General features: G+C 42.2%; 1 protein-coding gene across 5 annotated transcripts in view; it reads left to right on the forward strand.

Moving 5' to 3' along the window:
* The first annotated feature begins 2,803 nt into the window (after nt 1-2,803).
* Nucleotides 2,804-13,163, forward strand: part of SGF29 (SAGA complex associated factor 29) — a 93,569-nt gene continuing 83,209 nt past the window's right edge. Inside the window, exons 1-2 of one of the 5 annotated variants that reach the window (XM_069244015.1) lie at nt 2,804-2,955; nt 3,700-3,799. In XM_069244015.1, the coding sequence (XP_069100116.1) occupies nt 2,933-2,955; nt 3,700-3,799 (123 nt within the window). In that variant the 5' untranslated portion in view covers nt 2,804-2,932. Of the gene's footprint in view, nt 3,125-3,699; nt 3,800-13,163 lie in introns of all 5 variants that reach the window. The other 4 variants (XM_069244014.1, XM_069244017.1, XM_069244016.1 and 1 more) reach the window with 4 other exon arrangements.

Below are 13,163 nucleotides of genomic sequence, written 5' to 3' on the forward strand. Positions count from 1 at the left end.
CCTGTTTCATCAGCCACTCTGGCTACATGGATGCGATGGTTATTGAATCAAGCAGGCATTGATATATCTAAATTTGGTGCTCACTCTTCCAGAGGTGCTATGGCTTCGAAGTCTTTTGCTTTGGGCTCACGCTTAGAAGACATTCTAAGGGCGGCAGACTGGTCTTCTCCTTCTACTTTTAAAACTTTCTACTGTAAACCTATTGTGGATATTGCCTCGGTGGTAGTAAATCAGCTTTGAACAAGCATAATCTGAGCCTCCGGTCCTGACATAGAATTAAAAAAATTCTAGCATTCACGTTAAGAATTTTTCAATTCTATTAAGGACACGGAGGCGAGGATTATCCCACCACACTGTATATATATATGTTATATTGTTGTACATCATGTTAATATGAAGCTCTTGCACAAGTATACTCTATTTCAGTGCTATCCCACCCTATTTGATAGTATGTATAAGGATCATTTTATGATGTACAGTTTTTATGGTCAGATTTTTATTTTCCTCCTAGGAAATGATGAGAAGTAATTCTCTGTTTGTTCTGTTGCTGTTTCAAGTTTCCAGGATGGTTGGAGCCACTTTTTCGTTTCTTCAGGTCATCTGTTTCCAGGGATTTGTTCGCAGGATTCTTGTTTAAGACTATGGCTTTCAATCTGTTGCGAGTATTTGGCAAAGAAAGAGGAGTTGATGGGTGTGAGGCAATACTTTATAGACGTCTTCCTCTATGGTTATCACGTGACATATCAGACGTTGGGATATGTAGTTTTTTTTTTCCATGGTTTGTGATTGGCTGCTATTAAAATAAAGAGCATGGAAAGAGAAGCATAATCCTCGCCTCCGTGTCCTTAATAGAATTGAAAAATTCTTAACGCGAATGCTAGAAAAAAATTTATTCATTAATTTGGTGGCCATCAAGCATTGGCAATGACAACTAGTGTCCTAACTAATAGAATGCATTGCTATCTGCAGATGCACACATACTTAAGTGCAAACGTGTCCCTAAGGCATCAGAACGCTCTTCGCGACAATGAGATACGTTACACGTGAGCCAGATGTTGCACATTTTTGTTTAGGTACATGGAGGTTAAGAATCACGGGATGTTGAGCAGAGGTCGGCACTCCAACCTCAAAGTTGTTTCAAAGCTTCACTTGGAATTATGTTCTTTTACTATAACAGCCACACATAATATTATGGAACCGTGTATTCTTTTGTTATAACAGCCACATATAGTAGTTATTATTAGAGCTAGTGAAATAATGCTATAATTGAAAAGCAAACTTGGCGAGGTTGACTAAATTATGTGGCAACAAAAGACAAATTATTCTGCACATTCTGTGACAATATTATTTTCTTAGTTTGTTATTTTAACACACTTTGCTAAAGAGATCAGAACACTTGGAAAAATACTGACGTTTCTTAAGTGTGGATACTGCAAACACCTTATTCTGCAGCCCCTACGCAAAATGTTATTAAAAATAATGGTTTTGTCATGCATTTGAAGTACACAGGAACCCCTGTATGAAGACAGGGACTACTTTGATAAAACAACGGAGGTTGGGGTTGTTTGCCTCCGGTGTCCTGTTAAACATCCCTCTGAAAAACTGCAAAGTATACTCCTTCCACACTTAACTGTCAGGGCCATGAAGACGAAATTCAAAGGCATCTCATCTGTAAACTAATATTTTATATTATATTCATTTTTTGATATTCTATTATTTTATATTACTATTATACAATACATAATATATATATATATACATATATATGAAAACACTTGTTCGGTGTGTAGATGCCGAAATTTCAAGAAAATAGGTCCACACTCCAGGATTAAGTTAGCAAGATTTATTGACAGCTCACGCGTATTGACCAACCTAACCAGTGTGCTAGGCAGTGGTTGGAATTAATGCGTAAAATAATACTTCAGACCTATGGAAATCATTTTTTGAACAGATGCAAAATAAAGGCACTCCTGTTGAACAAACTGCAGTGTAAATGTACTACTACTTACCTCAATGGAAAGACTCTTGATGTAGTCCATTGCACATTCTTATTTCCCTACATAAGCAAACTTGTGTAATCAGGTACTCATCCTCAAATCATCAGTAACAATCTTCTTTTGTGAAGCAATCAGAAAGTCATTTTCAAATCATCCTAAAGTCCTCAGGAAAAATCACACCTAGTGAAGCAATCAAGAAGTAATTTTCAAGTCATCCTCAAATCATCAAGCCTAGTTTCTAAAGGTTGCTGATGACTTCAAGAGTTCGATGATGTCCGATGACATGAAAATGACTTCTGAAGTAGTTGGATGATCATCCAATTACTATAGGATGGCTTCTAAAGTAATCCTCTTTGACCAGGGCTGGCTCGAGTTTTCAGTGACTTCTCCACCTCTAGTAATACATACTTTTCAACCGAGTAGTTTCTAAGTATTTATAACAGCCAGTGGCTCCAAACGGTGTTCAGAATGCATGTTTACCCAATCCGTGGCCTCTTTGCAAAGCACACAGAGTAATCGTCATGTACGCCAGCCATTTCCAGTTGTGTGAGTAAGGTGGCACGCAATGTGAAGTTTAGTTTACATGTTTAAGCAACGCCCATTTCGATCACGCCACTTTGGGGGATCCTTCACTTTCTTTATCCCACTCCAAGCCTTAACTTCAAAGGCTACACACATAAAGGTAATAACAGAGCTTCCAGTTGTGGTGCTTCTACCTCCTGCGCATGTGCGATGCCTCCTCGAGTGTCTTATTTACTCACATACGTTAGCACGCACAGCTGTAGTTTGGCGCATGCGCACTTTCAATGCCGAGACACTACTACTGCAGCGTCATTGGGGCGCGTCAGTTCCTGGTTGTCGGTGTCTGCCCCTGATGTGGCGCCGACGACGAGGAGGAGGAGGAGGGAAAGAAGGAATTGAAAGGAGCAGCAGCAATGAACGCCAGCACGAGGAAAAGGCGAATATACCAACTCCCACAACCTGGGTGCTGGGCTTTAAGGGAGTTCGGCCAATGACCCCGTTCCTCATTTAAAAATATTTGGGATGTTCCCTTTAGTTACGACTGAAAGGTTCACATTGATCCCCTTTTCTCATTTGCACATTTTTGGGTTGTCCTTTAGATGAAGGCAAGGCTCATTCGCCTTTGATCTATTATTTTTATCATGCACTTGATATCTGTTTTAAAGTAGGGATTCATTTGACACCCTTTCCCTTTATGTGCATATACAACGTCGTTTCTCTTTATTAAAGTGTCCTATTAACCTCCCACTTCATTGCACTTATTAGGTTTCGTGAAAAAGTTAAACTCTGACCCTATTGTTTGTACAGGTTTAGGAGGCCTCCTTTACAACGTTTAAGGTGACCTCTCACTTAATCTGAAAAGCATTGTGGGCTCTTCTAATTTGCATGCACTTGGAGATGGTTCATTTAATGGAAAACAGGTCAACTCGTTTTCAGCACTACTTATATATTTATCGCCACTTTAATAAACCGTTAGCCTCCGATGGTATCCTTTCGTTTGGACACGTTTGGATTGGGAGGTGGAAGCCCTAGATCTGTGCGGCCATTTGGTCAGGTGCATATCTTGCACCAAACTCTTTCTGAAGAGACCCCTAAGAAAAGGGGACACTTTATATTACTTCTTACCTACAGATTTGTTCTCGGGCTGTATTGACGTCTTTCCTGTGTACCCTCTTTTCAGGGTGTCAGCTGTGAGTGATGCTGCCATGGCGCCGCCGTCGGCTGAATCGCCTGTCTCGGAGTTGCTAGGCGAGTTGCACCAGCTCATTAAGCAGACTCAGGTAGGATCAAAATGACAGCTGATTTATTATCCACGCACATGCCATACAAATATGCGAGTGGGCTAAATTTTTTCAGATGTTTTCAAATAACGTTATATAACGTAAATATTGAAATCCCATTGTAGCTCATGACCGAGAAGAGTTCGATTTTACATTATCCTCCCAATGGAGCATTCCTTTTAGCCCCCTGGAAACGAATACGGTTAAGCTCCTTTCTGTACTGTATGCATCCCTTCGGTCGGAATCACCATTGCGGTGTAAGCGATAGTTATTGTACACGTTAACAAAATATATCCTGTTGTTCAAAATGTAATACGTGATATAAACCCATACTTATCACGCTTGACAATTGGCCATAACACGTATGCTGTCGTATTCGCTGTCTTTTTTTCACTGCAGTAAATTTTGCAAGGTTGCCATAACTCATCAGCCGTGCAGGCTTTATTGCATCCATTAATAACCGAGTACAGTAATCTCTGACCAACTTGCAAATGTGCCCACACCCCTCCCCTGCACAAACAGGTTTTCATATGGGGATTAACTACTAAAGCATTTCTAACCAATACCTTTATGTCTCACTTGTTGCATTTTAGCATTGAAACCCAGCATGCACTTTTTAGTAAAACTCTGTGTGTTGCGTGTCAACTGCTGACCTGTTACACATTCTTATTATCATAAAGTCGACTCAGACCTTCAGCTTTCTGTGGTTAATTCTAGTGCCTCTCTCACACAGTTAAGTCTTCCATAAAATGCTGTAAAAAAAACAAAAAAACGTGGGAATGCTTTTGTTAAAGTCTAGCGTTAGCCAAGACTTTTCAAAATGACTGAAATTAGTTTTAACTAGGGCTCCTGATTTTATGGTATTTTTTTAAACATTTCAGTCTGTATTTATCCATGTTTATATTTTGGCCATCCTATTGGTATTTATCCATATTTATTTTCGGTTTGAGAATAAATAGACGTAATTTGGTACATTTCCACATTTATTTAACTGATGAACATGAAATCATAATTTTGATGTATGTCACATTTTGCGAAATTAAGCAGCCAACTAAAACAAAATATTATATCCACAGGTAAATGTTACCGATCTGCGTCATATGTACGTTAACATATGCCTTATTTAAGGAAATTGCATCCTGTTTCTTAACTCCCCATGCTGTCTATCTGCTCAGCTGTTGGCCTATAATATCGATTCTAATAGGTTTTACTGAAAAAATAATCCGGAGTTTATTAAAGACAAGGAGGCTAGCATTATGCATCAACCTTTTATTCACCACCTCTTAGCCACTTAAAAACTTCCAGAATAGAGTCAAAATACATCACCGTACAATAGAATTTTTGGTTGCATAAGAAGAACCTGTCATCCATTTTCTCCCTCTGTTGTTTGTCCTCCTATCATTGCTGTCGACGATTCCCTTGTTTGTCATTGCCTTATCCTTTACTGTAATCTAGAAAAAAAATAAAAATTCACATTTAAACTATTTTTTGAGCTTTACAAAAACATCATAAATACATAACCTACAATAAGTAAATCTTCATTTAACAAAATACTTCAATAAAGACAAGATAATGTAAAGAAAAAACAACTGCCAAATAACCAGGATGGGTGGAAGGGATAATGCTAACCTCCTTGTCTTTTAATAAAATCCTGATTCTTTTCTTCAGTAAAACCTATAAGAATCACAATTCTATGTCAAGACAGGAGGCCAGCATTATGCATTTCAAAGCTTCGTAAAGCACATTTAGAAACATGCTCAACCTCTTTGTAATAAAATATCCTAAATGTTCCGGCATTCGACCAATCTGCCGCTTTCAAAATATCTTCCAACCGACCACCCATCATACATACCTTGCTCGCCATTGCACCTCTCACTGAATGAGCTGTAAATTTTGTCAAATCCACACCTGCTTCACGCATAACAGCTTTAACCCATTTAGCAATCATGGCATTTGCCACAGGTTTAAATGGAGTTATGAGATCAATAATTGATCGTCCCCTGCTCTCCTGTTCTCGAACACTCTATTCTCATATTCTTTCAGACATCTTACCACACACAATTTTGGAATCTCATCAAATCTGGGGTAGGAAATGGATTGAGACATTGTTGTAGTCTGTTTGAAAATTTCAGAATTCACACCATCTGGTTGAAAAAAACCTATGAGATACTTCTGGAGCACGTACACTTGAAACCCTTCTAAAAGAAATCAAACATAGCAAAAACACCAAATTTCCAACTTAATTCCCTTATTTCTAAAAACCTGGTATCTGGCCAAGACATGAATACTTTTTAATACTAAATCAACTACCCATAAAGTCTGATATCTAGCCTTCGGTGGTCTTCTCAAACAAATTCCTTCCATTACTGTACATATCAAAGGGTTCCTACCAATTGATATCCCTTGTTGTAAAGAATGACTGGCTGCAATCGCAGATCCATACGTATTAACTGTCCTGTAAGCCTTATCAAACAATTCCGCAAAAAAAATTGCCAACTTTACCATCCTTAACCTCCACGCTATCCAAATCCCTCTCCCAGCACCAACATAGCCAAACTTTCCATGCTCTTTTATACTTCTTTATGGTACCTGAAGCCCAAGATTCATTGAGTAAATCTGAAGCTGATCCCGAAAGGCCTGTGAATCTTTTGGAACACCTAATATTTCCTTATTAGAAGGTTCATTGTACCTGCTCTACCAAAAGATGTTCCTTCCCTTCTGCACCTGTCAGCAGACCCTTGTGAGACCAAATCATATACGGAATTTCAACTGTCATTTCCATGGCTGCCGGAAACTACACCGAGGTCTCCAGAAAGGAGTCACCAAAGCCATCTGATATTTCTGCCTACTTACTTGAACCAAAAGTCTCTATCATCGAAAAAGGGGGTGGGGGGTGGGGGCAGGCATAACCTCTCACCTTTGTCCAATCCAGAGCAAATGCATCTAATCATCTGGTCGCCAACTGACATACATTTTCAGCTGATAAGTTAGTCTTGATGCAAACAGATCTAACTCCAAAGGGCCTAAAAGCATCTCAATTCTGTGGAACAACTCGACCCTCAACTTCCAATTGCTGAAATCTCTCACATTCTTTGAATACCAATCTGGTTTTACATTCAGATTGCCTGGAAAATACTCTGCTTTCTAGTCTATCTTTTGTTCCAAATAGAATTCCCATTTGCTTGAGCTAACTCTGTTAACTTCTTGGATCTGCTTCCTCCCAGTTTGTGTATTTAAGTAACAGCCGTCACATTGTCCATCTTCATTAACCCAGAACTTCCCATCAGTCTCTTTCTGAAACAACGAAGGGAAAATAAGCCTGCCTGCATCTCCAAAACATTTATATGTTCTGTCTTCTTTGCACAGTTCCTCAATCCTCCTGTCTCCTGATCTGAGCAACCCACACCCCAACCTAAGTTGCTGGCATCTGTTTCTTTCAGGAGCGGCTTGCAGTGCTTCGTAGAGGCGGGAGTGGGGGGTGGATTAATTAATTAAAAAAACACCTGCATTGTCGCTGCTGCCGCCACCACTAGGCCGCTCCTCTGCTGCAGGCACATACTCCCAGCTTGCCCTTTGTTCAATCCTGATGCTGCTCAGAGCAGCGTTAGGATTGGCTGGGGGAAGTACACTCAGCGGGTGGAGCTGAGGCAAGATGGCGGCCGCGAGTTGCTAGCGGTCGGAAGGCTCTCCTCCCCCCCGGCTCCTGTGTGGCGTTTTTGTTTCCCCCGCGGGGAGGATTATGCGGGCGGCTTCAGACGGAGGCATTCCCGCTTATATTCGCGGTAATTACCTGCCAAGCAGTATTACGTGCGGAATCGGCGGATTTATTAGGAGCTCCCTGGGTGACCTCGGCCATAACGGCCGCGGCTTCCTCGTCTGGACATTTGCTATTTTCTTACCCCCTCGCGGCAAACAGTGGCGGATGGCCCCGAAAGCTGCATGCGGCAGCCGGCTAAAACCAGGGTCGCAGGAACGATGACCTCTGGACCTCCAGCCCCTCGTTCGGGGGGGGGGATCTCCAGGAATAGCAGCTTGGGAAACGTCGGCAGCGGTGAGAATGTGCCCGAGGGCAGGCAGCCAGCTCCAGGGAACTCTGAAGCCCTGGGGCAGACGCACAAGGCGAAGAATGGCGCAAAACAGACTGGAGAAAAGGAGGAAGTGGTGACTATACCCCGGATGTTTAAAACTCTTCATAACTTAGCCCCTATTGGGGGCAGCAATACTATAAAGGACTCCGATACTGGGCTTATACGAGATGCAGCAGAATTGACTGGGGATGGCGACAGCACTGGTCCAGGACGTCTGGCTTCCTCAGATAGTGGAGGGTCGCTACAGGTGAAAACCAATGTTGGTAGCCGCTCTCTGGATATACACCAAACTGTAAGTTGTATTGCTGGGGGATCCCCACAGACTTCTGTTTCTTGTGTAGGGGGTAATGGGCTTGCAGCTGCATTTGAAGGGGAAAGTGACCAGCCGTTATATGCCCCTGGGTCTCAAAGCAATGTAGGGCTGGCGCAAGAAGTGGTGACAGGGGCAGGGTATTGCGAGCAAGTAGCAGCAGCAGCATACTTATTGCCAAGCACCAACCCGCCAACTCTGGCTTGTACCCTGGAGGTGATTTGTGATCACCGGCAGGGTAGAGAGGACTCATTAGTTCAGGGTGAAATTGGGGAGAATTTTTTTTCCCTGTCGGATCAATCTTAAGATTCGGATGAGGACAGCACCAGCCCCTCCATAGACTCAGAGACATGTGATAGCTCTACAGCGCCTTTAACCCCTATTTCTGTGCTGAGGGGCACCGTAGTTAAACACCAATCAAAACAGACTGAGGTATCTAGACTAGACAAGGCTGGTGAGTCTAGTGAGAAGAGGAGGGAAAAAAAAGAAGGCATCTAGGATGAGAGCAATGTCCTGGGACTACACAGAAACACAACAGCTACTGCATAGTATGGGTGATCTTTCAGTGGCTCCAGCTCAGACAGAGGTTAATGTTTTGAATGCAGAGATTGTGCCCCCTTCCCCTTCTCTGCATCTTATCTATCAGACCATCACGTCACAGCATAAGCAAACGCAAAGGGACAGCAAGAAAGCCAGGGTGGCCACTAAGCAGCTACAAGTGGCAATCAGTAAGGTTCCGAAGACTTTCTCTGAAATTGGGGAGCGGATTGTTGCTATTGAGTGCCCGGCAGACGTACTGGAGTCAGATCTGGGTGCAGTGACAAAACAAGCCGCTATGCATGAGACTCAGCTCTCTGATATTCAGTGGAAAGTAGAGGATTTTGAAAACCGGCAACGTCGTAACAACTTGCGCTTAATTGGGATACAAGAAGGTGTAGAAGGGCAGGATTCAAGAGCCTTTATAATTAGATTGCTTAAAGCAGCACTCCCGGAGCAGATTGGATGGGACTGGGAGAAAGAGATACAGAGAGCCCATCGGTTTCCACTACATTGGAGGAATCAACAATTAGCAGGAGCAAGTGGAACGGCCCAGTGACAGCCTAGGGCCTTTATAGTTTATTTTGGCAACTATTTGCTGTGCCAAATAGTGTTTGAGAAAGCCCGCCCTGATGCAAGGATTAGTTGTGAGGGCTGTACATTCTTCTCCCGTCCCGACTTCTGTCATGCTACGGTAGAGAGACGATGGCGCTTAAGACAATTGATTAGCCCCTTCCAGGAGAAGGGAGCAGAAGCCTATCTACTGTCCCCGGCTCGACTTAAGACTATATATAATGGGATGATACGAGTGTTCGCATCCGAGATCAAAGCCAAGGAATACCTGCAATCTTTGACTTAACTGTTTATATATGGCTAAAAAAAAAAAAGGGAGTAGGGCTTATTAAAAAAAAAAAAGAGAAGGAAAAATGAAAAGGGGATGGTGATAGAGGCGGGTAGCCTGGGGAGAGAAGAAAAGGAGGAGGGATGCTCTTATTGAAATGGTTGGTTTATGGGGGTTCAGTCTTTAGGGGAAACAACTTTTTTTCTTTTGTTAGTAAATTTGTTTAATTTAGGAGTCGCCGCAGGAGCCCTTCGAGGGGGGGGGGTTGCTTGTCCATCTTACAGACTACAGTCTGGAAGCCTCATTTGGTTGGGTGGGGGGTGGGTAGGTTTTGCATGGGAGATGTACAGAAATATGTATTTGAAGGCACAGGAGATTATTAGGTGTATGATGAAACAAGATGTAAGGTTGGGTATATTTGTTAGAGCTTTCAATGGGGGACCGTAATGTTTTACGGGTGGCCACCTTAAATATATGTGGGCTAAATGATTCCAAGAAAAGACGTCTTGCCACTCATGAGCTCAGAACATTAAGGGCAGATATAATTTGCTTGCAAGAGACGCATGTTACCCCGGCTAAAAAGTATTTGTTGGATTTTCCTGGTTTCCAATTAGTCATGTATAACACCCAAGAAATTAACACTAGAGGGGTTGCAGTACTTACACGGCGAGATCTTCTTAAGGTGGTCAAGAAGAGGGTTCATAACATGGGCCGATGGGTTATAATAGAGTGTGCTATGGGACAATCGAATTTTACTGTGTGCTCTATTTATGGCTCTAATTTTGATGATCCAACTGGTATTAATATGTTAAATACTGAACTTATCCTCTGGGCCTTACCGCTTATTATATGTGGCGACTTTAATATACATATTGAGACTAATATCCCTTTACAGAATCAGGGTTCATATGTGGGACGAAAACCGAAGGTGTTTCGCGCCTTACAAATGTTGGTGCAGACTCATGGTCTCATGGATGCATGGCAGCATTGTATGCCTATGGATCCTGGTTACACTTTCTCTTTCATATCCCCACCGAAAGTCTGTCCGGCTAGACTATTTTTTTTTGTCTCCATCGTTATCCGAAGGACTTTTGGTGGAAAAATTCCCTAGGGTCATATCTGACCATAATCCCTTGGTAGTACAATTTTCGGACTTGCGTAAGGAGCGACATCTGAAACCCTGGTCTTTTGACCGGGGCTTGCTGCTTGACTCAGCTTATGTGTCACGGATGAAAGTATGGTTAACTGAGTTTTTGGGTTTTAACAGGGGTACGGTTCCACCGGGGATGTTATGGGATGCTTTAAGGCGGCTATTCGCGGGGAAACTCTGAGTTACGCCCTTAGGCGGGAGAAACAACGGCACCTAGTTATATCTGTGGCCCAGATTGAATTGGCTTCTCTGGAGAGTCAGATAGTGGGGCTTGCAAGGAATAATGCTCCAATACTAGACACTTTGGATAAGATTGCGGTCAGGAAGGCCAAGATCATTCAGCTGTATCTAGATCAAGACATTATTAAAGCCCAGATTCGCATGCAGGAATGCTATGAGTTTAGTGAGAGGGTGGGCAAGGTGCTTGCATATAAGACTAGACAAAAGGCGGCTCGGAGTGCCATTTTGGCAATTAAAGATAGGTTGGGGCAGATTGTGTATGGAGATACGTCAGTATTACAGATGTTTAAAGAATATTATTCCGTATTGTACCAGCAGGAAAACCTCTTCTCGGATGATAGAGACGAAAGGATTGCTCAGTATTTAAGTGATATGCTGTGCCCAAAGCTATCGCAAGATGAGGGCTGTCAGTTGACTGCCCCCATTGAGTTGGATGAGATTATCTCGGCTCCAACTGCTACATCTAATGGGAAAGCTACTGGCCCTGATATGATCCCAATAGAATTCTTTAAAACTTTTTTTCAGGAATTGAAGGATGATATTATGGCACTCTTTACGTCAGTACAGGCTGGAGAGCGGGCACCGGGCTCATGGCTGGAGGCTAACATTGTTATATTTAAAAAAAAAAGAGAAGAACCCACTTTTACCAGGCTCCTACCGACCTATCTCATTGATAAACGCGGATGCTAAATGGTATGCCAAAATCCTTGCAGTTAGGCTTAGTCGAGTTATTGGTGGGCTCGTCTCCCCTTGGCAACATGGGTTTATTCCTGGAAGGGGGACCGCCGATCATGTCAGGCGTGTTATCACCATGTTGGATGCATCTCAGGCTATGGCGGCCCCTATGGCATTAATATTATTAGATGCCGAAAAGGCTTTTGATCGGGTGAACTGGAAATATTTATGGACAATGCTCAGTAAAGTTAATATAGGGGCTGGTTTTATCAATGCTATACAAGGTTTATATCAGAAGCCCCTTGCTCGAATTCAACTAGCCAGGGCAATTTCAGAACCCTTATATATTACAAGAGGAACTAGGCAGGGCTGTCCCTGCTCCCCTTTATTGTTTGCACTCTATATAGACCCCTTGATTAGGAAGTTACTGCAAAGTACATTGATCTCGCCTATGGTAATGGCGGAGGGCAGGTTTAAAATTTTGGCATATGCTGATGACATAGCCGTCACTACTCCTGAACCAGGGAAGGCGATCGAACAAATAGAGAAACTAGCTGCGAAGTTTGGCGAGATCTCAGGCTATGCATTAAATAGGAGCAAATGCCAAATATTGGGCAATGAGTGGGCCAGTATTGAAGATAACAGGAGGGCCAATCAAGTGACTTATCTAGGTGTCAGATTGTCTGCTAATTTGGACCAGATAGTGGAGAGTAATCTTGCCCCTGTCTTAGCTAAAACCAGGAAAGAGCTGCATTATATGAATAATTTGCATTTAACGATTATTGGTAGATGCAATCTTATTAAAATGATTTTTTTACCTAGGGTCTTATATTTTTTCTGTACTATCCCGCTGGAAATTAACAAAGAATGGTTTAAGCATATGGAGAGTTTAGCGAGCAGTTTTATTTGGTCTTTTAAAAAAGTACGGCGGGCATATAAGTATTTAGTGCTACCCAGAGAGAGGGGGGGGCGGGCGGCCCCTCATTTTCTTTTTTATTACTGGGTATCTGCACTGCAATATATTCATCCATTAATTAATCGACAGGCTGATAATAGAGATCTTGGTGAAATTTGTCCTACTATATATAATATGATTTGGGGAAGTCATGCCAATGCAGCTTTTTTGAGAACAGTGGAGCCTAGTTATTTAAAAAAAAGTTAAGTTCAAGACTGTCTGGGCTGCATTTAAGGTGTGGACCAACGTTAAAAAAAAAAAAATTGGAATTGGCCGTATTAATTTTTACACCCCAATTTTGAATTAATCGGTACTTCCTGATATTTTTAAGGATGAATACTGTGCCAGGTGGGCACAGCTTGGTGTTCGGTGTATCGGGGATTTCTATGGGAATACCCACCTTAAATCTTTTGAAGAACTGACAAGTGAATTTTCATTGAACACCAAGGATTTTTTTAAAAATATTTGCAAATCAGACATTTTTTTGGGGTAAACTTTAGATCAGCATCTGGGCAGGTGGCGGATAGAAACCCAGTTATGGAGGTTCTTCATAACTCCACTAGATGGC

The sequence above is a fragment of the Pleurodeles waltl genome, chromosome 7, assembly GCF_031143425.1.
Source record: "Pleurodeles waltl isolate 20211129_DDA chromosome 7, aPleWal1.hap1.20221129, whole genome shotgun sequence".
Lineage (NCBI taxonomy): Eukaryota > Metazoa > Chordata > Amphibia > Caudata > Salamandridae > Pleurodeles > Pleurodeles waltl.